This window comes from Notamacropus eugenii, chromosome 1 (genome assembly GCF_028372415.1).
Source record: "Notamacropus eugenii isolate mMacEug1 chromosome 1, mMacEug1.pri_v2, whole genome shotgun sequence".
Classification (NCBI taxonomy): domain Eukaryota; kingdom Metazoa; phylum Chordata; class Mammalia; order Diprotodontia; family Macropodidae; genus Notamacropus; species Notamacropus eugenii.
Window position 1 is genome coordinate 633,290,210 of NC_092872.1, and position 24,467 is coordinate 633,314,676.

Consider the following 24,467-nt stretch of genomic DNA (forward strand, 5'->3'; position numbering starts at 1 on the left):
GTGTTTAATCAAACAATTTTGAGATTAGAATTTGAACTCCACTGACAGAGATTTCAAGAAAAGGAGTGAGTTACCTCAGCACTGGGATGAAGAGTCCAGGGAGGGTTTTAGTGGAGACCAGATTCCAAAACTGAGTAGAAGTGATGCTTAAAAAAAAAAAAAAGATATACAGGTTTGTATGACTGATCATTTTTAATAGTCCTTGGACTTCCTTGTGGACTCCACCTTATGAACTCCTGTCCTTGAGTAAAGGGATGAACTTATTATCTCTGACATCTAGATTAATTTTGGACTAACTCCAGAGGTAGGGGTTTGAAAGAAGGAGCCTAGGGAAGTCTAAAGAAGTCCCAGGAAAATATGACCAAGCACTCAATTGTTGTTGTTCAATGATTTACAGTCATGTCCCACTCTTCATAACCTTATTTGGGGTTTTCTTGGTAGAGATACTAGAATGGTTTGTCATTGCCTTCTCCAGCTCATTTTACAGAAGAGGAAACTGAGGCAAACAGGGTAAAATAACTTGACCAAAGTCACACAGCCAGTCAGTATCTCAGGACAAATTTGCATTCAGGAAGATGAGTCTCCAATCTCCAGGTCTGGTATTCTATTCACTGAGCCACCTACCACTTGATTATATGTCCCCAAACGGTCAAGGAGGCCAGTTCATTTCTAAAGATGACCTAAGTTGTTAAGACCCTTTCAAGTTAAGTCTGAACCAATACCCACTAGATGGGCCAAAATATGGACCAGAGCTCCCCAAAGTTGCCAATAGCAGTCAGAAGAATTTTGTAGGCCACATTCTGCTCAAATGTACCTGGACAACTTTGATATTATTTGACACTTTGAAAAGACTTTCCTTCTCAGCATTACGTCCTCGCTTGCTGATCCCAGACCACCCCACGCAGCATTTTGTGAGAGAGAAATGTTATACAGACAAATGTCTGTGTTGAAATACCTTCTTTTCTAAACAAGACTTCTCCTTTTTGCTGTGCAATGCGTCCCTTTCCTCACAGGATAATATAATAACCTAAAGATAATAATGAAAATCTTTTTTTAATGAAAAACTTTTTTTAACCTTTCATTCCCAATATTCTTCCTATAACCAGTATTTAATAACAACTATATAGTAAGTGTCCTCATCTAAATCTCATCGTCTTTCCTTTATGCCTACACTGAAAGAGAACAGCGAGAGACACATATTCCCACCCAAACAATTTGTAGTCACCTTATCTATTATCATACTTTCTCATTTCTTTGTCTTTGGTGTTTCTTCTTCATGGTTCGGAGGTTATCTTCATTCTCAGAAACTTCCAGTCAGTCATCAAGCATTAATTAGATATCTATGACTAGCCTTACTCAGTGCTAGATGCCAAGGATTCAAGTACCAAATGAAAGTCCCACCTCTCCTCCCCCAAGGAATTTCCATTCTGTTGGAGGAGTCAATGTGCCCAGAGGACAAGTGTGATCTGTGGCAGATTCTACCAAGCTAAAAAAGTTCAGAGTCTGATTCCAGAAAGAGATTATGCTATCCAAGAACTAGCCTAGCTAAGTGAAAAAGGCTAATCACCAGCAGGTTAACCCCTAAGTTAATAATAAATTATTTGGCCATAGTGACCCATGAAACAGAAAAATGTAAGGATTGGAAGGAAAACTTCAGTATGTTTTGATCCCAATTTGTAAAAAAAATTTTTCAGGAAGATGAAAATTTACTAATTGAATTACATCAAAAACCTTTGCATATTTATTAGATACGACTGAAAAGTGAGTACCATGATTTAATAAATGCAGTCAATTCATCTCTCCAAAAAAAAAAGAAAGTTTTTGAAGAAGAGCAGTTTGCAGAAGAAGTCCCAATAGGAACAAAACCAGTAATCCATTGAAGCATTGAAGTCTTTTGTGCTAATTATCTGAATCAACTGAAGAAAAGATGAAAGTTTTCCATTCAAAACATGGCAGATTGGTAGAAAGGAACTGCAGTAATGAAGATGGTATCCTTTAATTACAAAGAGACAAAACTTTACTTGATTGGCTTCTTTTGCAGCCTAGGATATACAAGTGTGATCAAGGGAAAGAAAGAAAACAATGAAATAAAATAAGATAGTGTCCACTTGGGAGTTCTTTTCTAAAACAAGAGGGCATCAATATCTCATTCAGGAGAATGGTTCCTCCTTGAAAGTGACAGGGGGAAAAAATATATCTGAAGATTTAGTGTCCTCTCTATGAAAATTAACTTTAACAGCCTATAGGTGGGAAACAGTAAAATTTAAAAATAAGACATTAAGGCAGAACTCTGCAGCACTTGACTGATTTATTTAATCCTGAGTGTAGCAATGTCCATTTTGCTGTAATGATCAGCTTTCTGAGGCACAACTACATGCAACTAGAAAGCCCTCAAAAAAAAAAAAAACCACCATTCCCCCTTTTCACTTGCAATTTGTACTCTGTATAAACTAAATGGCCAAATAACCTTCCACCTAAAATCGTATCTGCCAGATGCTATCCATTTACAGGACTCAGGACCTTGCACAAATTCAGAAAAGTATTAAAGTCATTCAAAATCAGCTTAAGTGCTGGGATGGTCACTTAGTCTCTGAGTCTCAATTTCCTCATTTATAAAATGGGAAAAATGCTTGCACTACATACTTCATAGGGTTGTTTTGTTGAAGGTTCTTTGTAAACCTTAGCTCTCTAGAAATCCAAGCTGCTATTGTTATAATAGTAATATCACAGCACTTAGTAATACACTTGGGCAAAGAACTTAGAACAGCATCAATGTTATAGTACCTCTTACTTGAGTTAAAGGAAACAAAGTAGTGCCTTGGGAGATTTTTTAGGCTTGGAGAAGTTTACTTTTATAAAGTTACAGAACAGTTCTCACTTGGATTGGTATTTGTTCATTCTGCTTCCATTTCTCAAGGAAATCTCAAAGGGAGAGTCACATTTGCATTACTAACAACCCTCTTTCAGAATAGGTAGATTCTGCAGTTAGTTGGCTCTTTACTGATATTAATCCATCATCTATGGAACCTTTGAGCAAAATGTAGTTCTTATGGTTATCTATTTTCATTAGGTTTATTTTTGCTTTCTCTGAGATGATTGTTATCTTAGCCATTTCCACTTCAGCTGAAGTATGATAGATTCTGTGAAGGTTCTTTATTTTAACTCTGTAGATATGTCTACGTTAAGAGTGTTTTTTCTTGTAAATAACATATTATTGGATTCTGGTTTCTAATTTATTCTGCTATCCCCTTACATTTTGGGGGTGAATTCATCTCATTCACTTTCACAGTTATGATTGCTAACTGTGTATTTCCCTCTATCCTATTTTCTTATACTATTCCTTCTGTTTTTGATCCTGTCCCTTCTTCAGGGATCTGTTTTGATTCTTCCACTCTGCCTTTCTCCTACCAGGGGTGATGAACTTGCAGCCTCAAAGACACATGTGACCCTCTTAAGTCCTCAAGTGCAACCCTTTGACTGAATCCAAACTTCACAGAACAAATCCCCTTAATAAAAAGATTTGTTCTGTAAAACTTGGACTCAGATAAAAGACCACACTCAAGGATTTAGAAAGCCACATGTGGCCTCAAGACCACAGTTTCCCCACCTCCACTGCTTCTCTGTTAGGTGAGATGAATTACTAACTCAACCGTGTATGTATGTTTGTTGTTCCCTGTTTGAGCCAGTACAGATGAGAGTGAGGTGTAAGTGTCTCCCATTTCCTCCTATCCTGTGTCTCCTTCATTGTATAAACTCTTCCCTATGTGTCTTATTTATATAAGGTAATTATCCCCATTCTTCCTCTACCTTCCCCTCTCTCCTTCCTTATTCTTTGGTTCTTCTTTTTAGATCACCCCAACATTACAGAATGGCACCCAGGCCTCCAAGACCCCTGGTGATGATAAAGTTCTGAGTATTTACATGTGTTGTTGTTGTGTAGCTTTAGTCATGTCCATCTCTTCATGACCCCATTTTCTTGGCAGAGACACTAGAATGATTTTCCATTTCTTTCTCCAACTCATTTTACAGATGAGGAAACTGAGACAAACAGAAATAAGTGACTTGCCCAGGGTCACACAGCTAGTTAGTATCTAAAGCCAAATTGGACCTCAGTAAAATGAGTCTTCCTGATTCCAAGCCCACTTTTCTGTCCTCAGTGTCACCTAGCTGCATTTACGTATATTTTCTCCCCATATAAGAATGTCTCTTGAGTCCTTTGTTTCAGTGTCAAATTTTCTAATTATCTCTGGTCTTTTCATCAGGAATTCTTGAAAGTCTTCTATTTTATCAAATGCTCATGTCTGCCCTATAGAATTATATTCAATTTTGCTGAGTTTTGGCTATATGCAATACAGCCTTTTGGATTATCATATCCCAAGCTCTTTGTTTCTTCGTGTTGGTGACTGCCAAATCTTGTGTGATAACTGACTCTGTTTCAATGGTACTTGAATTCTTTCTTTTTTGCTACTTTGTATTTTCTCCTTACCTAAGAGTTCTGGCTTTTGGCTATAAAATTCCTGGGAGAAATTTTGAGGTTTCTTTCAGGAGGTGTTACAGGATCCTTTTGATTTCTACTTTGCTTTCTGATTTGGAGGTATTTGGGCAGTTTTCCCTGATAATTTCTTGAAATATGACGTCCAGGTTCTTTTTTTGTTCATGGTTTTCAGGTAGTCCAATGATTCTTAAATTATTTTTCCTTGATCTAGTTCCTAATTCAGTTGTTTTCTTGTGATATTTCACATTTTCTTCTGTTTTCCAGTCTTTATTTTATTATTTCTTAACATCCGATGGAGTCATTAGCTTCCATTTTTCCACTTAGCTTCCATTTTTCCATTTCTAATTTTTAAGGAGTTATTTTCCTCAGTAATATTCTGTACTTCTTTCATGAAGCTATTAATTTTCTTTTTATTACTTTCTTACAGATGTCTCATTTCTTTTCCCATTTTTTCCTCTACCATTCTCATTTGTTTTTAACAGTCTTTTTCCTCTTTTTTTTAATATCTTTAACTCTTCTAAGAATTCTTATTGAGCTTGTGTCCAATCTGCATTTTTCTTTGAGGTTTTGCTTCTAAATGTTTTCAAGTCACTGTCTTCTGAGTTTGTGTCTTGAGTTTCCCTGTTACAATAGTTGCTCTTTATGATCAGATCCTATTTTTTTATTTGCTCATTAATCAAATCTACTTCTGAACTTTGGACTTTATCTTAGTGTTGGCCTCCCCTCACTTACAGGGTGTAGGGGAGGAAGATGTCCAAACTGAGCTTCTCTCTTTTTATGTCCTTCTGCTATTTTCACAGTTTAATCTGAGACCTACAAGTTTTCGGTGATCCTTGGTAGTGTGATCTGGTGGCACATTTGTTCACGTACCTCCTGTTATCAACTCTGCAAGTTCCTTACTCAGCTTTGGGTTGGTTGGATTGAGTGTAGTTGGATTTTAGTAGACTGCTGCTGGGCTTAGTCACTGGGAAGTTCTGCAAGTTCATAACAACTGAACTGTTTGACTCTCCTTTGGTATTGGTTTCCTGCCCTAGTTTTTCCACTGCAGGCTTATGTGTGGGACTAGAAATTAGAAGTGAGCTCCCCCTTTTGGGCTCAGAGACACACAGCTAAGTTTTTTGGTACTTGTTCCCTGTTCCATACACAACTGGGTGTTCTCTCACTTATAACTTAGATACTTCCTCTCTACTCTGGAATTATGACCTGCCATGGGTAACAAGCAACAGAGGTTCCTCATGATGAGTCAGGTATTCCCTTGTGTTCAGTCTTAGCCCCCTTACCATCCCTATGTGCCAGAATGCTCTCCTCCATTGCTTCTGTTTCCTCCCTGCACTATGTTCCTGCCCAAGCCCAACCCCAGTGTCCATAAATCTCTGTATCTATCATTCTAAGATGCCCTGGTCTAGAAAAATGACTCACTGTGATGCTTTATTGGTTTTCTTTATCAGAATTCAATCTGGCATATTTTCTAGGCTGCTATAGAGCAGTTGTTTTGGATGAGCTTGGCAAAAATACTCTCACTCCACCATCTTGATTCCCCTTTCCCTGTAGTTGATTGTAAATGACATCAAGTGATCAGTGTCAAAATATTTTGAGAAGATGTTAATAATATGAATGTCAGTTTGCTTCTGGCTGGAGCTCTATTACATTCCTTATCCAAACTCATCCTATCACAATACATCATACATCTTTGGATGGTTACCCTTGCTTTAACTGATGAGGATGGGGTACCATCTTTCTCTCCTTCTAGAAAAGTGTTGATCCTTTGGAGCTTAAGAAAGTGGCTTGTAATGAAAATAGTACTTGACTTGGTCTCAAGAGTCTTAGGTTGGCATCCTAATTCTGACATTTGTTAGTTATCTGAATCTCAGTAAGTCATTATACCATTCTAAAGCTATTTTCTCATATTTTTAAAAATGGGTATGATAATATTTGGGTTACCTATTTTACAGGGTGTTGGAGTAAACTTATCTAAGCCTTCAAGTACTATAGAACTGGGAGTTATTAATATTTCCACTGTAGCTTTGCCCCAAGTTATCTGGTATATCATGGTCAAAGTTTCAGAAAATGGGCATAAAGATGGGATCTTTTGAGGGTTCCTAGTTACACTCCACCTGAGAAGGATAAGGGCAAGATGAGAGACAGTATGATATAATAAAAAGATGACTGGATAAGAAATCTGTGTTGTAGTCATGGCTCTGCCTCTAAATACCTGTGCTACCTTAGAAAATCACTTAACCTCTCTGGAATTCAGTTTTCTCATCTATAAAATGAAAGGATTGGAATAGACTAATTCTAAGATTCTTTCATCTCCTTTTTACAACAAAAGTGCTTATAGTGGTTTCTTCTTCCTCCCACTCTCATCAATCTCCAATGCACTCTTGCTTAGCTCATGCACTTTCTTCTGCCAGAGTATATAGGCTTATCAGTGATCCTGGCATAGTTTTGAGTTTTAATCTTCATATTCACAATGAATTTCTTTGCTTCCTACACAGCTGTTCTACCACCACTCCTCCCACTCCAAGCCCAATCAAATCCACAGTTCATATCAGTTTGGAAAATTTAATGTCCCTGATGCTGACACACAGGGCAGAAAGGAATTGGTGATGTTAAAAACATTAGCTTTTGCATGCAAACTAAAAACCACATGAAAAGTCTTGAAGTTAGTCATGATTTGACCTATATATTTTAGTATTTTCTTGAAGGATTCATGATCTTATCTGTGAAGACACTCCCTTCACTGATGCAAATAACAACTCCTCCCCATTCAATTCTTTGAGAGTTGCTGTAGTTGATAAAATGCATCACTGTGTTGCCAAGCCCTTGGTCATGAGCCTTTCTGCACTTACCTAAGCTAGTCATCAGACATCAAGCTCAAAGACCATTGTGGGCTTTCCAGCTTGGTTAAAAAATAAATTCTAAAGATTGCTTCTTCTCCAGTGGAATAGCCTTAGAGAATCCAAATTTACTTCTGCATCCTAATGAGGCATCTTAAAAGAACTTTAGTGGGGAATGACATATATTAATATTAAACAAAAACTACAAGGAGTTTAAATGATTTGTATATTCTTTCAACATCTTAGATAAAAAATTATGTTGTCAAACTTTTAAATGGACAATTTTACTCCAACCCATCAGCTTACCCCTAAGAATTCCACCACTACCCATCTCCTTTGGGCTCCCATTGAAGTATCCCATGCAGTTCTGTCATCAAGAAGCTTCAGGCTATACTTTAGATCTTAATTTTTCCTGAATCACATACTATTCTTTTAGAACACTGAAATCTGTCTTCTAAGGTTTGTCACTGGCAAAGGTGCTATCAGTTAATGTGTTAGTGTGTGCTAAATGAATGAATGTCTTATCTCTCCCATGTAATGATGCCATATCTTCAGGGGGGGGGGGTGGAAATGAAGATAAACTCCATATGTTTATGATTCATGAGTGATTAACAGTCAAGGAGAAAGTGGATAAGTCTTTTTAAAGTGATCACAAATCTCAAGTTTAAATGAGATCCCCAAAACAATCCTCACCCAAATAGGAGCCTCTTCTGTAACATCCTCATTCAGGAATCAAGCTTCCAACTGAAGCACTCCCATGATCAATCAATTAATACATATTTATTAAGCACCTGCTAAGTGCTAGGTACTGTACAAGGCACTGGAGTTAACAGCTGCCAAACCAAAACCATCCTTGTCCTCAAGTAGCTTACTTTCTCTTGGGAAAGATCTCTCTCTCTCTCTCTCTCTCTCTCTCTCTCTCTCTCTCTCTCTCTCTCTCTCTCTCTCTCACACACACACACACACACACACACACACATGCATATGTGTACATATACATAAACACAAAATAAATGTGCAGAGAAATGGAAGAGGCAGTAGTAGTTGGCAGATCAGGAAAGACTTCATGTAGAAGGTGGAACCCAACCCTAACTCTAATTCCAAGCAGAGTTTTGAAGATAAGAAAAGATTCTAAGAGGAGGTGGTGAGGTAGGAGTGCATTCCAGAAATGGGAGATGACCTAGGCAAAAGGACAGAGATGGAAGATAAAGTATTGTATGTAAGGAACAACAAGATCATTTTGACTGGACTACCCCTAGGATTAAATATCAAATCAGCCCTTCAAAACCTAGTCTTCCCTCCCACCTCCCACCTTTCTAGTCTTCTTATACCATAAACCCAACACACACACACACACACACACACACACACACACACACACACACAGGCTTGCACTCTTTGAACCAGCAACATCAGCCTTGTTCTTTCTTGAGCAGGTTCTCAATTCCATCCCTCAGCTCTGGCCCTTGTCTCTGGTCCATCCCCCATGCATGGAATGCTCTCCCTCATCTCCACCTCCAGGCCTTCTGGGACTCCTTCAAATCCCAGTTAAAATCTCACCTTCCACAGGCAGCTTTCCCAGTCCCATTTAGTTATAATCTCTTAGCTCTGTTAGTTATTTCCAGTTTATCCTGTATATATCTTATTTGTACATTTGCATTTCATCTTTTCCATTAGACTGAGCTCCTTTTTGATCAGGACTATCTTTTGACTTTCTTTGTGTCCCCTGTGCTTAGGACAGTGCCTGGCACAAAACAGATCTTTAAAAAATGCTTATTGATTTGATTGACTAACTGACCATAAAGTGTAGGAAACTAAATAGTATATAATAAGTTGGGACTAGGTTGTGATAGGTTTCAAAAGTCAAAGAAAGGAATTTTTTTTGTCTTGGTGGTAATAGGGAGCCACTTACTGTGTAGGTGTGATATATAAAAAATTAGGACATAATTCCTGGGCAATTAATCATTTTATTAATTATGGCTAGTGAATAATTTTCAAAAGGATAGTCATTTGGCCATCTCTTATAAACCAAAAGATTGTGTGGGTCAGAGACCACCAACTTCCATAAAAATCAGAGACTTCTCAAGGTAGAAGCAAAGCAGCAAGATTTTATTACAATCTCACAAGAGAGGGCATCTCCTCTCTGATAAGTAATCAGGAGAGTGAGGCATTACAGAAGGCAACAATAGAGACTATATAGCCCTAACACAGATCCCGCTCCCCTGCTGGCCTTTTACTCCCATTGGCTGGGAGGCAGGCTCACAATCTAAACTTGACAGTCTGCCCTGTGAATAGGGGACAAGGAAGCAGTGGAATAACCAATAGGCATTATGTTGATGTGGATGTTGATGCGGCAATCCAAGGTGGGGCTGTGTTACGCTGATATGGCAACCCAAAAGGGGTTGTGTTATGTTGATGTGGCAACCCAAGGAGAGAGAGTTTAAGTTTCATATTGCCAAAAATCACATGATTTCTGGGAAACAGAAACTTAGGCCTAACCATCTACTAAAAGCCTTTTGTTAAGCACTGCGAAGTGTTCACTAACTTCATTCCATTCAAGATGGATCATGATGGCTTCTTGATGCTTATAATGCCCTTGGAAGAGTGGGTGTTCCAGACAAGCAAGAATCAACTCTGAATCATTAATAATAAGAATGAATATAAAATGAGAGGTGGACCTATTCTAATGAGGGGCTTGGAGCATGATTTTGATTATGGCCCTTACTCCCAGATTGATCCCAACCTAGGACAATCTAGACAAAAGATCTACACCCTCCCACCCCACATTTGGATTCTCTAAGGCTATTCCACTGGAGTAGAACACAATGGACTTCCCCACTTGGGTGGGGTTTGAACAAGGAGGAGAAAGTTAATCCAATCTCATAAACAGTAATGTCCTTCAGATGCTGGCTGAATGACCTATAAGGGGGTGGTTTCTGAATTAAGAAGTAGGAAGGTTAAAAAAAAGTCTGGTCCTAATTCAATAAGTTGATTATTAATATGAGAGAAATCATTTCTCCCAGTAGGGGAATAATAGGGTCAGGCCTACACTTTAGAAAAGTCATTTTGGCAGCTATGTCAGAGGGATGGATTAGAGTAAGGAGAGATTTGCGGCAGGGAGACCAATTAGAAGGTTATGGTAGTAGACCACTTGACAAGTGATGTGGACCCTGAAGTAGGGGGAAAAGCTCAGATGCAAGAAATACCATGGGGAAATGATAGTATTTGGTGATGGAAGACATAACTTTCCAAGGTAGCCCATTACATTGCTAGACAGCTATAATTGTTAGAAAAGTTTTCTTCATGTCAAGATGAAATCTACATCTTCCACCCATTAATCCTATCTCTGCCCTCTAAGGGACTAAATTTCATTCAACAAATATTTGAAGACAGCTATCATATTCCCCCTTAATTCTTTTCCTTTCTAGGCAAAATACGGTCCAAGCACAATGCTTCATTCCAAGGAATCAGAGAGAAAGTAATGAGTAAGCCATTCAGAAGCCAAAGTCAGCAGTCCATTAGGTAACAAATCCAAGGATCTAGGCAGAATAATGTAATCTGAGTTCCAGAACAGGAGGTCCAAAGTTGGCAGAATATGGGGGCAGAGCTCTGTGAATGGAGATGTCAGGGAAAACACACACAGACACATACACACACACACACACACACACACAGAAATATATGGTATATATGTTTACTTTTTATTTCTCACGAAAGCAACATTATTTTGCAAAGATGAAGATCATCTCCAGTTTTCCTGATCTATATCTTGCACTAGACCCAGATAGCTCCAGAGGAAAAAGTGAGGCTGGTGACTTTGCACAGTCCTCCCTCACTTAAATCCAATTCACTTGCATGTCATGGCATCACCTCCCTGATGTCATGGTCCTCTTCAAGAACAAAGGACAGCACCAGCAAAGGTACCACCCGTTCCATTCTTTCTCCTACAATGCCCTTCTGTAGCTCAGTGCCATGTGCTACCACTTGATGGGATATCACTAGTAGAAGATTTTCAACAACTTTACAAACCTGTAAACTATATATAGGTTCTCATATTTTATTCCTTAGGCTAGCAGTCATCTAGGTATAGCTAATGTTAGAAGCTGCTCCTTTGGGTCTATAAGTCTGTATATAAACTATATTTTCCTGCCCATCTTCAATTACTAGGGTTAGGCAAGGGTTCTGTGGATATGATTTGAGGTTGATATGGGCTTGTTAAAGCAAGAACTAATGGAGGATGCAAAATGGTAGGTTTTTAACCATGATTGAAAAATCTTGCTACCTAGATGAATAGGAAGAGTCGACCAATTTCTTGGTAATCCTAACAGTGTACATGTTAAGGGCAGCTAGCCAGACCTGCTTTTCAACATACGGCTCCCCAGAAGAGGAGTGTTATTTGAATTGTCTTTAAACACAACCATCCCTAGGCCACTTGTAGGATATGTTGCAAATAAGCCTGAGAGTCTTCCTCTGCTCTAAATTATCACCAAGTAGAACAACAGTGTGAAAGAACAAGGAATGGAAAACTCAAGTTTGCTCTAATTGGAGTATTTTGTATGAATGAATGAAATGATTTACTAGAGCAGAATTCCACGACTGCATGTGGATCACAGATTAATGCAGACATCTTGGTGGGTGATAAGATAGAGAGTACCTGTTAGCATTCTTTCTCTGTTGCACTGGGGTTGGCTAAAGGTGAATTTGTACATTTGCAGCAGTATGTACAGAGCAGAAGTATGAGATAAACGAGCAACTCAGTCAGAGGTCAGGATGGACAGGGAAGGTGGAACTAAAAAAAGTACATATTTCTGAAAGTGGCAAATTGCTTTGGTGCAAAAGGGAGAAAGAAATCATCAATCTTAATGTGCCTATGCAGCTTCATAGCTATGAGATAGTGACAAGTCCATGACAAAGCCCATTATTACTATTGTCCAGGGGCTAGAGTAAATTAGCAGGAGTTACAAAAAATCTTTTGATTCCCCCATGGGATCCTTAACCTATGCTTATACTCATAGGGCTAGATATACCAGAAGACATTATGATATTTATGTGGCCACCAAAACTTCCAGGCTGTGATATATCATGTTTTGGACAGGCCCATGTGGCTGACACCTAAGCTATTTTGGCCAAAGTAGAATATTGCCCATTAAACCTCTCTGGTTCATTCTGCTGGTGTGAAGAGACTCTGTAGGAGCATCAGAGACTATCCCTCTTTTGAGTACAAGGGTCAAGAGAGCTTGAAGCCCATAAAACAAAATTTGGGTCTAGGCACCCTTTTGTTTGCTGCTGGTGAATCATCTCAAGCAGATCTGACTGAGGTTGAGTGTCATTGAAATATATGGTCTGCAGGATTGTCTGCCAAAGTAACTGATCCTCCAGATTCTGGCTTCCATGATAGCATACCTGCCATTGGTTTTGTTGTCCTCAAGTTTAGAGGATGGTAAAGTTAAAACTGCTCAAAATCTGTTTCACATCTACTTCACTTTTAGTGGATATGGCACTGTTTGCATGGATGAGCCTTGTGAAAGTGAATGATGTTAATGAAAACAAAGATAGGTGCTATACTATGTAAAGGTGGAGCTCCCATATACCAAAGGTAGCCCTAAGAGCAAGTAACTCTTTCTCATAGTTCTCTCTCTCCTCTACCCCCACCTCCACCAACATTTATTTGCAGAAGAAATATGTACAAGGATGTGGCTTGTATGAGAATAATACAGCTTGTGAATGGAAATCACCATTGTAACACGAGATGTAAATCTCTGATCTAATGTTTATGAGGATCTAGGGAAGGATGGAAGGAAGGAAGGAAGGAAGGAAGGAAGGAAGGAAGGAAGGAAGGAAGGGAGGGAGGAAGGGAGGAAGGGAGGAAGGGAGAGAAAGGGAAAGGGAATGAGAGGAGAAAGGAGAGGAGAAAGAGGAAGGGAAGGGAAAGGGAAAGAGAAAAGGAAGGGAAGGGAAGGGAAGGGAAGGGAAGGGAAGGGAAGGGAAGGGAAGGGAGTGAGTGAGAAAGGATGGCAATAAGGAAGGAAAGAAGGATCTGTGCTAAGTACTTTACAAACGGTATCTCATTTGATCCTTACACCAACACTGGGAAGTGGATGCCGTTATTGTAATTTTATAGTTGAGGAAACTGAGGCAGACAATGGTTAAATGACTTGCCCAGGGTCACATAGCTAGTAAGTGACTGAGTCAGGGTTTGACCTCAGATCTTCCTGCCTCCATACTCAGTGCTATAATCACTATGCCCCCTAGCTGCCTCTTAGATAAGGATAGAAGCCAAGGCAAAGAAATGCCACTGGGCTCATTGAATGTACCCTTTGTTTTAAATGGCCAGTGAAGTACTTTTAGGTCTTTCATCTAGTTAGCAAGGGGCACTGTAGAAACTGAAAACCTGGAGATGATACAATTGTAATGCCTCATGAAATTGTAAAAGCATTAGATCTTTGCTGATACAGGGATCCCTCACTATAGTATGGCCTGCATTTCACATGAGTCCATTCATACTCTTGAACAACTTATCCTGCATTCCTCACTCTCAAAGGGTTACTTATCCTGCTCATTGAACAGCCAATGCTAGGGCAACTTCTGGAGAATTGCCCAGACCTATTCTCCAGGGTGGGCAAGGGCCCAGGAAGAGATGAGAATGTCTTCAAGACAAACCAGCACTTTGGAAGAGGGCATCCTTGTCTCTCTAAAAGATCATGAGCATATTGTAGAAACCAAAGGATATAATTCAGTATTCATTTAGGTGCTCTCAGATTTGGAAGGCCATTTTGTACTTACCAACTTTCCAAATCCAGTTCAGATGATATGACTATTGGGGTGGGTAACGTGCATTCTTAAGGTCACATGTGGCCCTCTAGGTCCTCAAGTGTGGCCCTTTGACTGAGTCCAAGTTTTATAGAACAAATCCTTCTATTTAAGGGATTTGCTCTGTGAAGTTTACCAAATAACCTGATGGGTAAATGATACACACAGAGATAAGTGAATAAAAGGTTATTGGGGTGAAAGAGAGCATTAACGATTGAGAAGATCAGAAAAGATTTCTTGGAGGCGGTCACACAAGAGCTCGGATCTGAAGAAAATAAGGATTCTTAAAGACAGATCTGAGGAAGCGTGGGTAATGGCTTGAGCAACTGTGCAGAGGCAAGAGATGACACACTGGATTTCGAGAACGGTGAATATGATTAGTAATGCTGGTTAGATCGCACAGGGCAGGAATTCTAATGCTTTCCCTCTATTTATTTCCAGTATATTCTGCATATAGCCAGCTTGCACGTAATTCTTTGCACATTGTCTCCCCTGTTCGACTGTGAGTTTCTCAAGGGCAAAAGGACTGTTTCACCTTTCTTTTACCCCCAGCCCTTAGCATAGTGCCTGGCACATAGTAGGTACTTAACAAGTGTTTGGTAGCCAACTAACATGAGGATGTTACATCCCTCCAACCCCAGAAGAATGTAAACTGTTTAAGGGAAGAGACTGTTTTTTCATCTAATTTCTATATCCCCAATTCCTAGGATAATGTACTGTGCTTAATAAGTACTTTTTAAAAGTGCTCATTGGATTAGATTGAGAGAAATGTGAAATAAGAATGGAAAGGTAGGTCAGAGCCAGAATGTGGAGGGATTAAGTGCTAGACTGAGGAGTTTGTATTTTATCTGAGAGGCAATAGGGAACCTTTGATCAGGGAAGTAGCATGGCTAAGGCATTGCCTTTGGAAAAGTATTGTGACAGCCTTACAGAAGACTGAACAGAGGAAAGAGGAAACAAGAGGCTAGTCCATTAGCCAGGTGAGAAATGAGAATCTGAACCAGGCTGGTGGCTGTAGAAGTGGGGAAAGGGGATCAATCCAAGAAATGTTATGGAGGCAAAATTAGTAGGATCTGGCAATTAATTGACTATGGGAGTCAATAGAAAGGGAAAGAAGAGCCCAAGAAAAGGCTATGAATATGGTAGCTGATAGAAAGGGAAGGACCAAAGATAAGGATATGCACTGGGTGACTGAGGCCGCTAAACAGAAATAGTAAAGTCAAAGAAAGGACCAGGTGTAAAGGAAAGATGATGAGGTCTATTTGAGGGATTTCAGTTTGAGTTGAAAGTCTGACAAAAAAAGGCAGGATAATTATATGACAATAGCTTAAGGGAATGAGAGGGTCAAGCAAAGGTGTTTTTAAAGAATGAGGGGGGCCTGGGGACATTTGTAGCAACCAGAGGAGATAGTGTATAGGAAGAGATTGAATGTGAGAGAGAAAGAACAAACTCCCAGAAGAGATAGGATGCTAGTAGCCAAAGGTCATGAATACTAAGGGTTGGCTTTGAAAAGAAAGGGGCCTATCTTATAAGGAGAGGACAATAAAGATATGGAATGATTTCCAGATGTGGAGGATAGATGAGGGAGCTCACAATAAATAGTCTCAATTTTCTCAGCAAAAGAGAAAGAAAGATCAAATTCCAAAAGATAGAAGACCAAAGATTGTCATGCCAGAACTTCCAGTTAAGATGGTAGCATGAGAGACCAAAGAGGAGCCCAGTTCTCACACACATCCTTCAGTAAAGAATTTTAAAATGGGCCACATTGAGAGGAGAGTCAACAGTAAGCTCTTTCCTACGTCTCAGAACTTCACAAGAATATAGCTAGAAACCTTCAGGCAAGATCTGCATCTTTCCAGGGAAGCCAGTGAGAGCATAGTTAGGTAAACATACTAGAAGTTTGCCAGAGCTCTGACCAGAGAGCCAGGCTCTGTTCCCAAGGAAGCAGGAAGTCTACAGTGTTCAAAGAAAGGTCAAACAAGATAGCTAACATGATCTCAGACAAGGGAAGAGTAGAAATAAATAAGGTCAAGTGAGATTAAATAAGTGAATCTATGTTATGCTTAAAGGCATAACTAATTAGATAATGTCAATTGTGTATATATAGATATAGATATAGATATGTATAGATAGATATAGATTATATAGATATATAGATATAAATTGAATGACATGGATTTTAATTATTTAAAGGGAAATTAGGGAGAAACAGACATCAAAACCATAATTGTTGGGGATCTCATTGTACCCCTTTTAGGCCTAAACAAATTTTAACAAAAAGATAAACAAAAAAGGACCTGGATGGAATTTCAGAAAAGTTAAATATGAAAGATCTCTTGCAATTACTGACTGGAAACAGAAAGGAATGTGCATATAGGCGCAGTGGATAGAGTATTGGGCCTGGAGTAAGGAAAACCTGAGTTCAAATCCAATTTTAGACACTTACTAACTGTGTGACCTTAGAAAAAAATCATTTAACTTCTGTCTGCCTCAGTTTCCTCAACTGTAAAATGGGAATAATAATAGCACCTACCTCCCAGATTGTTGTGAGGATCAAATGAGATATTTGAAAAGCAGTTAGCATAATGCCTGCTGCTGAATAAATGCTTTTTCCCTTATATATATTTCTCAACTATACGTGGTACTTTATGAAAACTAACCATTCTTAAGGCCTAAAAACCTCATAAACAAATACAGAAAAGCAGATGTGAAACATACCCTTTACTGACCCCAACGTGATAAATTACTAGTAAAGGACTTTTTAAGAAAAGATTTAAATTTAAATGGAAACTGAATCACTTAATCCTATAAAATTGGTAGGTCAAAGAACAAAACATGTAAATAATAGATTTCTTCATCAGAAAAAAAACCAATGACAACATATAAAAACTTTTGGGATCTAATATAAATAGTCCTTAGGAGGAAATTACTGTCACTAAATACATTCATCAACAAAAGAGAGAGAGAGAAAAAACAGATCAATGAATTTGGCACGCAATTACAAGAATAGAAAAGCAACAAACAAACAAAAACTAAACAAAAAATGAAATCCTGAAGATTAAATCAACAAAATTGAAAGAAAAAATCTCATCATGTTGACAAATGAAAGTAGGAGCCATTTTTAAACTAATAAAATAAACAATTACCTAATCTGATTTTAAAAAAAAACAAAAAGGGAAAACAAGTTGCAAATATCAAAAAATGAAAAAGAATAAACAATAAATAAAGAAAATTATTAGAAACTGCTTTGCCCAATTATATGCCACCAAAACTAAAACTTTAAATTAAATAGATTAATATTTATAAAAATATAACATGCACAGCTAAAGCAAATGCAAAATAGATCATTTTCATAACCTCATCTCAGAAGAAGAAATTGAACAAACATAAATGAACTCCCAGTAACAACAAAACAGAAACTTAAAAGTGCAATTAATTCCAATATTACATAAAATGTTTGGGGGGGATGGGAGGGGGAAAGAAAGGAAAGGATTCTACTAAATTCTTTCTGTGATAAAAAGGTGGTCATGATACCTAAACCAGGGAATCACAAAGTAAAGGAAGAAAGTTATATGCCAATATTCCCAACATCTACAACATAAGGCAATAAAATATTAGTAAAAATTATACTAATCATAGAAAAAATAATATACTATGGTTGGACTGGATTTATGTGAAAAATATAGATTCAATATTAGGGATTTTCTGAACATGATAGACATTAATTTTTAAAATTTCCATGATATTATATCAATAAATGTAAGGGGAAAACTTTTGATCCAATACAACACCTATTTCTGTTTGTTTGGTTTTTTAATTGAAAATCACATAAACAAAATGTTTTTTCATAATAAATAGTATTTCCCACACTTTGTTGCCATGGAGAAATTTCTGCCCTGAGATCCATGTTCCTTATTGGTGACTGCCTCATTCAGAACCACCATTTCAGGAAAATCCAGCCACTATACCTTATTTCACTCTCTATTCCTGATCTCCTTCCTTGCAAACCACCTTGCTGCCATAAGTGGGGAGAAGCTGGAGACAGGGAGGCCAGTTGGAAGGCTATTGAAATCATCAAGGCGAGAGGTAATGAGGACCTATATTAAATGATGATTGTACAATTAGAGAGGACATATACTAGAAATGTTGTGCAGATGGAAATGACAAGATTTGATGCTTTGGATAAGTGAGGTGAGCATCAATAAGGTGTCAAGGATGATGCTGAGGTTGAGTAACTAGGATGGTCTTACCCTCCACAGTAATAGTCAACAAACATTTATGAAGTACTCATTAGGTACCAAACACCATGATTCCTAATGCTGAGGCCAAGCAGAACAGATTTCCTTCCTTTTGAACATGATAGCTCTTGTGCCTTCCTCTTGATATGATGTTTCTTGGATTAAGGCATCATATTTGTGAAAGGTTCCTGCTATAATCCCATTTACCTACTTGAAAGGAATTATACATTAGTAGATTAACCACATTTGAACACCAAAATCAAAGCACAGGTGGAATGGAGAAAGGGAAGAGGGGTCAAGTTTTTATTGGAATCAAAAAGGTAAAAAATAAAGGGGATTGAGAAGTTTTGTCACACAGGAGGGTAGACCAAAATTAGATATTTTAATGAGAACCTTAGGCTAAGTAATAGGCTAGAAAGTAACATGAGAATATCAAACTAAGAAAAGGAAAAAGAATGGATATCAAATAGAAAGAATACACCTTGGCAATCTCCATGGTCACTTTTAGCAATGATATTCTATGATTTTGTATCTATCAGGTGTATAATATTAAATCTCTGTATGGCAAGGAACATCAGGAAATATTCTGAGGAAATAATGTGTGTTGTAGGGGAATATATAGGGGATAGAAAATAGATATATGTTAGGATGCAAATTATTTGACAAAACAATTTATTTGACAAAATGCAGACAAGAAATCTTAGAGACAAAGAATGCTTTATTCTTCACCTCTTTTGGAATTCTTAGTCATTGAGGAAAATCCTGAAGGAGTACAAGCTAAACATTCTCTGAGATTGGTCATCTTTTCCAAGGGTAAACCATAGAATTATAGATTTTAAACTAGAAAGGGCCCTTAAAGATCTTTTCTAATTCCCTTATTTTGTAGATAAGAAAACTGAGACAAAAAAAGGTAGTGACTTGGCTGTGGTCATATGTGTATTAAGCAGTAGAGCTGAGCTTTGAGCCCAGTTTTTCTGACTCCAAATCCAATGTACACAAAGTTTTCTCTCAAATAGACCCATGATCCAAAATAAAAAACAAGAACACAACAACAAATCCACCCAGTTTGACCTATAAAACTGTGCCTTCTAGGTGGGATTAGATTTGGGACCTAGACTCTAAAATGCTTAAGAAATGTCATAATTTTCTATCTCAAAACACAAACTGGGTAATACTCTTGGCTAAACAGTGATGAGCAATTCAGTGTCGACATTTTTTTAAGGTAATGATTTAACATGAAATAATGTAGAGAAATATTATACAATGATAATCCTAATCTGCCAGAGTTATATTACAGCAAACATGGAATCAGTGCAAAAACAATATTCTCATGAAACTTGGGTTTGGACTGGTGAAGAAAGAAAAGGATCAAATGGGTCTTCTTCATACAACAGTGGATCAGTGATCTCATCGATGAAGGCAGTCCTCCCAAAACTGCACACTGGAGGCTTTTCGTATTCTCTTATCTTCTGTGCTTTAGTGTCTTTCCATAAATCATTCACAGAGTTTCCACCCAATATTCCCAACAGATAGCCAACTTTTTCACTAGTGGCATATCTCCTCCAGTCTTTCTGCAGCAGATTGCCTCCACTTTTCTCTTAAGTCTTTATTTCTATTTAGTGGTTCTTTTCCTAATGCGTTCAAATATTCTTATGTCTCCTCCATTAGTAATAAAAAGACTCTCTAAATCCTGCCCTCCTCATTTTTATCATAAAAGTTTCCTCCTGTGCTGTGAGCTCCTATTAAGAAAGTGCCTTGTCAACCTTAGCTTCAACATCCACAAATCTAAACCAATCATACTTTGACCCTAAAGGACTTGTGATTTTTATTCATGTGCATCTTCCTTTCACCAACACAAATCACAACCCTTCTTAGTAGACTGTCTCTCTGAGATGCTTTGGTCATAAAATTCATGATTTTATTGCCAAGTTGGTGATGGACTTTCCACCACTTAACTAAGTTGATCTTGCAAATTATCTATCAACAGGTCTATGAGTTATTATTAACAATTTATTGGTGCTCAAATGTAGAGAATGAATAACTTGTGAAAGCCCCCACCACCAAAGTCTGTAAATGGACACCAGTAAAAAAGGGAAGCATATTCCTGTTGTCTTGAGTCAGAAGTCAATGCATGGAAGCACATTTACCCAGAAATCATTTTATAAATAATCACCCATAGAACTTTAAAACTAGAATAGATCTTAGAATAGATCTAGATGGAACAGGTCTAGAGCAACCTTGTCCAATTCTCTCAGTCTACAGATATGGAGACTGAAGCCCAAGACTATGACTTGCCTAATTCCAAGTAACAGAGCTAGTTAATTATAAAGCCTGGAATAGAACCTCATCTCATCTAGTGATCTCTGGTGTACACTGCAGTCTACTAAATGTTCTAGATTTCCTGTCTTGATACTGAGTCTCTTCCTTAATTCAGGTTCTCTCTTATTCATGACTCATTTTTAGATCAGTGAATGAACCTTTGACCCATGATTCCAATATCTAGGGGGAAAGATGGCTCAGTCTTCCTACCATGATCTTCAATTTGGAGAGGGAGCCTTTAGCCCTTGGGATAACAAGCAGTTAAGGATAAGATCTGCAGGAAAGATGTTAGTCCTTCAGTCTGGATGTGGTCCCAGGTAGAGAGATGGCACAGTTCCTGTGGATAATAAACAATCTCCTGACCAGAATCAGCCCCCAGGAAGGGGGTTTTCTGGACCTAAAGCGCTTTGGTAGCTGGGGTGAGGCTATTTCTGGTAGGACAAAATACCTCCATAGGCAGAGGGACTCTCATTAAGAGGAGGCATATCAGGTCCTTTTGAACTCCAGGGACAAAGGACTGGAAGTTTCATGGTTGAAGATGTTGTTTTCTGTACCACATTCAGTGTGGGGAGAAGCTACTAGACAGCCCCAGAATGAATGGTGTGTTGGGAAAGAGTTCTCCAAAACCTGATCTCATCCCCAAACTGAATTACTGAAGCACCAGAATTAATCATAATAATAGTTAATGTTTATGTTGCATGTACTATATGCTAGCACTATGCTACGCACTTTGTAAATACTATCCCATTCGATCCTCACAACCCTGGATGGTAGATGCTATTATTATCCCCATTTGACAAATGAAGAAGCTGAGGATAAGTGACTTACCCAGGGTCACACATCTATTAAGGGACTAAGAGTTTGTACTCAGGACTCCCTGAATACAAGTCCAGCACTCTATCCACTGTACTACCTAGCAACCCCTTTATAACCCCACTTTCTCATTCATATATGTACTGGGGAAAGTTTTAAAGCCCAATAAATAGATAAACTTAGAGGTCCAGAGTTTCATTCAACAAATATTTATTGAGTATTTATATGTGTAAGGTACATAAAAATTACTCACTACTTAGATATTCAGTCATATCTCTTATCTTATTAAAGCAGACATACCTTCTAACAATGCAGATTGCTCCCCATCCACATTTGCCATACTCTCCCATAAGTTCCTCACCTAATGTGCTGTGGCCTTCACTTGCTTTCTGTTGACATTGGGAGAACACCAGTGGAGCACATGAGCTTTTCTTTCCCTCAACTTCTCTGTGTGACCAGCCCACCTTTTTTAATCATGCATTTCTTCAACGAAATCCTTTATTCCAGTTCTTCCTAATAGTTCCTTATTTGTCATACTGCAACCGACTCGCACTTACCATGTATCTCTTCATTAGCATATTTATGATACTGATTTTTAATTCTGTGACAGTAATGTTCTATGATTCACCAATTCCAGCAGCTTAGTGCAAGTAAGCACTTGACTGAATCTTCTTTTTCTTCTTATTCTTCTCTTCTCCTTTTTCTTCTCCTCCTCCTCCTCTCCTCTCCTTCCCTCTCGTTCCCTTTTTCTCTCCTTTTCTCCTTTCTCCTTCTCTCTTTTCTCTCTCTTCTCTGTTTTCTGTCAAACAGGCTAAAGGCAGAAGAAGAAGAAGAAAGCAGAAAAGAGAAAGACACAGAAAAGAGAGGAGAAGGGAGAAAAAGGAGAAAAGGGGGAATGAAGGAGCAAAGAGGAAAGATGGAGAAATGGTGGGGAAAAGAGATAGGAAGGGAAAAGGAGGGAGGTGGAGAAAATAGAAGAGAAAGAGCAAAGAAAGATATAGGAGAGAGGAGGAGGGAGGAAAAGAGAGTTAAACAAGCTAAAGCATTTCACTGAATCTAATGAAATACAATAAGAATAAATGCAAGAATAAATTCCAAAAGATCAACTAAACAAGAATAGGACAAGAGGAAAGACCACAGATCTAGAGCTAGAAGATTCCTCTAAGGATGTCTAGTCCAATCCTTCCATTTTGTAGAGATGATAACTGAAGCCTGGGAAGGTTGAGTGATTTGCCAAGGTCACACAGGGAGTAAACATTAGCAGTAGAATCTGAACCCAGGTCCTCTGACTTCAGAGCCATTGCTCTTGTACCTATACCATACTGCCACACAAGATAATGGAATGTAGTTTAAAAAAAATAACTAGCAGATCTCTAGTGGACTTCAAGCTTATGAGTCACAAGTCTATAGTTGTGACCTATGGTGACCAAAAGGTTACTGTGATATCTCAGTCTCCATAGTGTTCAAAAGGATGGAAGCAATGATCATGTGCTCTATGCTGGTAAGACCACATCTGAAATGCGATGTCCAATTCTAGGTGGACCTTTTTAGGAAGGACATTGACAAGCAAGAGCACATCCAGTGGCAGGATGGTGAAGGACATGGACATCATGCCATACAACCAACCAACCAATGGACAGGCATTTATTAAATTATTCATTATTATAAATTATAATATAATTATTATAAATTATTATAAACATAATTAGCATAAGTATTAAATTAGATTACTGTGCTAGGGTGCTGAATATACTAAGTCTGTCGAGGAACTAGAAAAGAGAAGAAGTAGGAGAAACATAATCAGTGTGTGTAAGTATTTAAAGAGCTGTCATACGGTAGAGGGATTTGACTTCTTCTGCTTGAGCCTAGAAGGCAGAACCTAGGAGTAGGATGAAGTCGTGCAAGAGGTAGAACAGCTCAATGAAAGAAAAAAAGAAGCCAGCAATTAAAATGGTCCAAAAATAGAATACCTTCACTTTGGGAAGAGGGAAGGAAGCAAAATTTATTAAGTGCCTACTATGACTGAGGCACAACAACCCTGTAAGATAGGTCCTATCATTGTTATTGCCATTTTACAGTTTAAAAAACTGAAGCAGAGAGAGATTCAAGCAACTTTCCCAGGGTCACAAGTCTAGAAAGTATGTGAGGCTCGATTTAAACTCAGATCTTACTGATCATAGGCTCCCCACACCATGACTTTTCTGTCACTGAAGGTATTCAAACAAAGGCTTTGTGACTATCGGTTGAGAGATAACGAAGGGAGGAATTTTAGCTGAGATAGGAGCTGAATCAGATAATTTCTGAGGTCCCTTCCAATTCAAGAGATTCTGAGATGATTTGGCAATTCCCACAGCCTCTTACCCAGATTACAGAAATTGAAGCCAGGAGATGAACTGAGTCTTTTGCTTACGTGTTCAGCATTCTCTCCCCCACACCGTACTGCTGTTGGGAGCCAGGCCAAGTGGCCAAGTCCTGTGAATAACACTGTTTCTATGGAAAATGGCATTTCCAATTCAAAACAGCCAACTTACCAAAAATCTTGCAGAAACTCAAGCTGTTCACAAGTTGGGGGCCCAGATGAGGTATCTGATGACAGCAATAAGCCAGCCAGCACAGGTATTGTACAAAGCAGTTTAGTATTTATCTTATGTTTCTTATCTGATTAATATAGCACACCCCCTCACATCTCCTTTCCTTAGATGAACCCTTTATAGGAAACAGTTTTGTTCAAGTCATAGGAGACATGGATAATTTGTTAATCATCTGAGAATGGCCTCTCTCTCCACTGAGCATGTTTAATACCCAAACAAATGTTTCATAATATACAGAACACATGAGCTCATCACTGGCAAATTTCTTGGAGGCAATCAGGCCACAGTTATTTTCACATCTTCCCCTGTCATGCCACAAACCCAAACTCAGACCTAACAAGCTAGTTTAGTCTTTACCACAATA

The 24,467-nt window shown here is 38.4% G+C and overlaps 1 protein-coding gene across 3 annotated transcripts in view; it reads left to right on the forward strand.

Moving 5' to 3' along the window:
• Nucleotides 1-24,467, forward strand: part of ANTXR1 (ANTXR cell adhesion molecule 1) — a 308,995-nt gene that overhangs the window by 262,993 nt on the left and 21,535 nt on the right. Inside the window, exon 18 of one of the 3 annotated variants that reach the window (XM_072635322.1) lies at nucleotides 10,761-11,776. The exons of the other annotated variants lie outside the window; for them this stretch is intronic. Coding sequence (XP_072491423.1) covers nucleotides 10,761-10,814 — 54 coding nt within the window. The 3' untranslated portion in view covers nucleotides 10,815-11,776. Of the gene's footprint in view, nucleotides 1-10,760; nucleotides 11,777-24,467 lie in introns of those variants that run through there. 3 annotated transcript variants of the gene reach the window in all.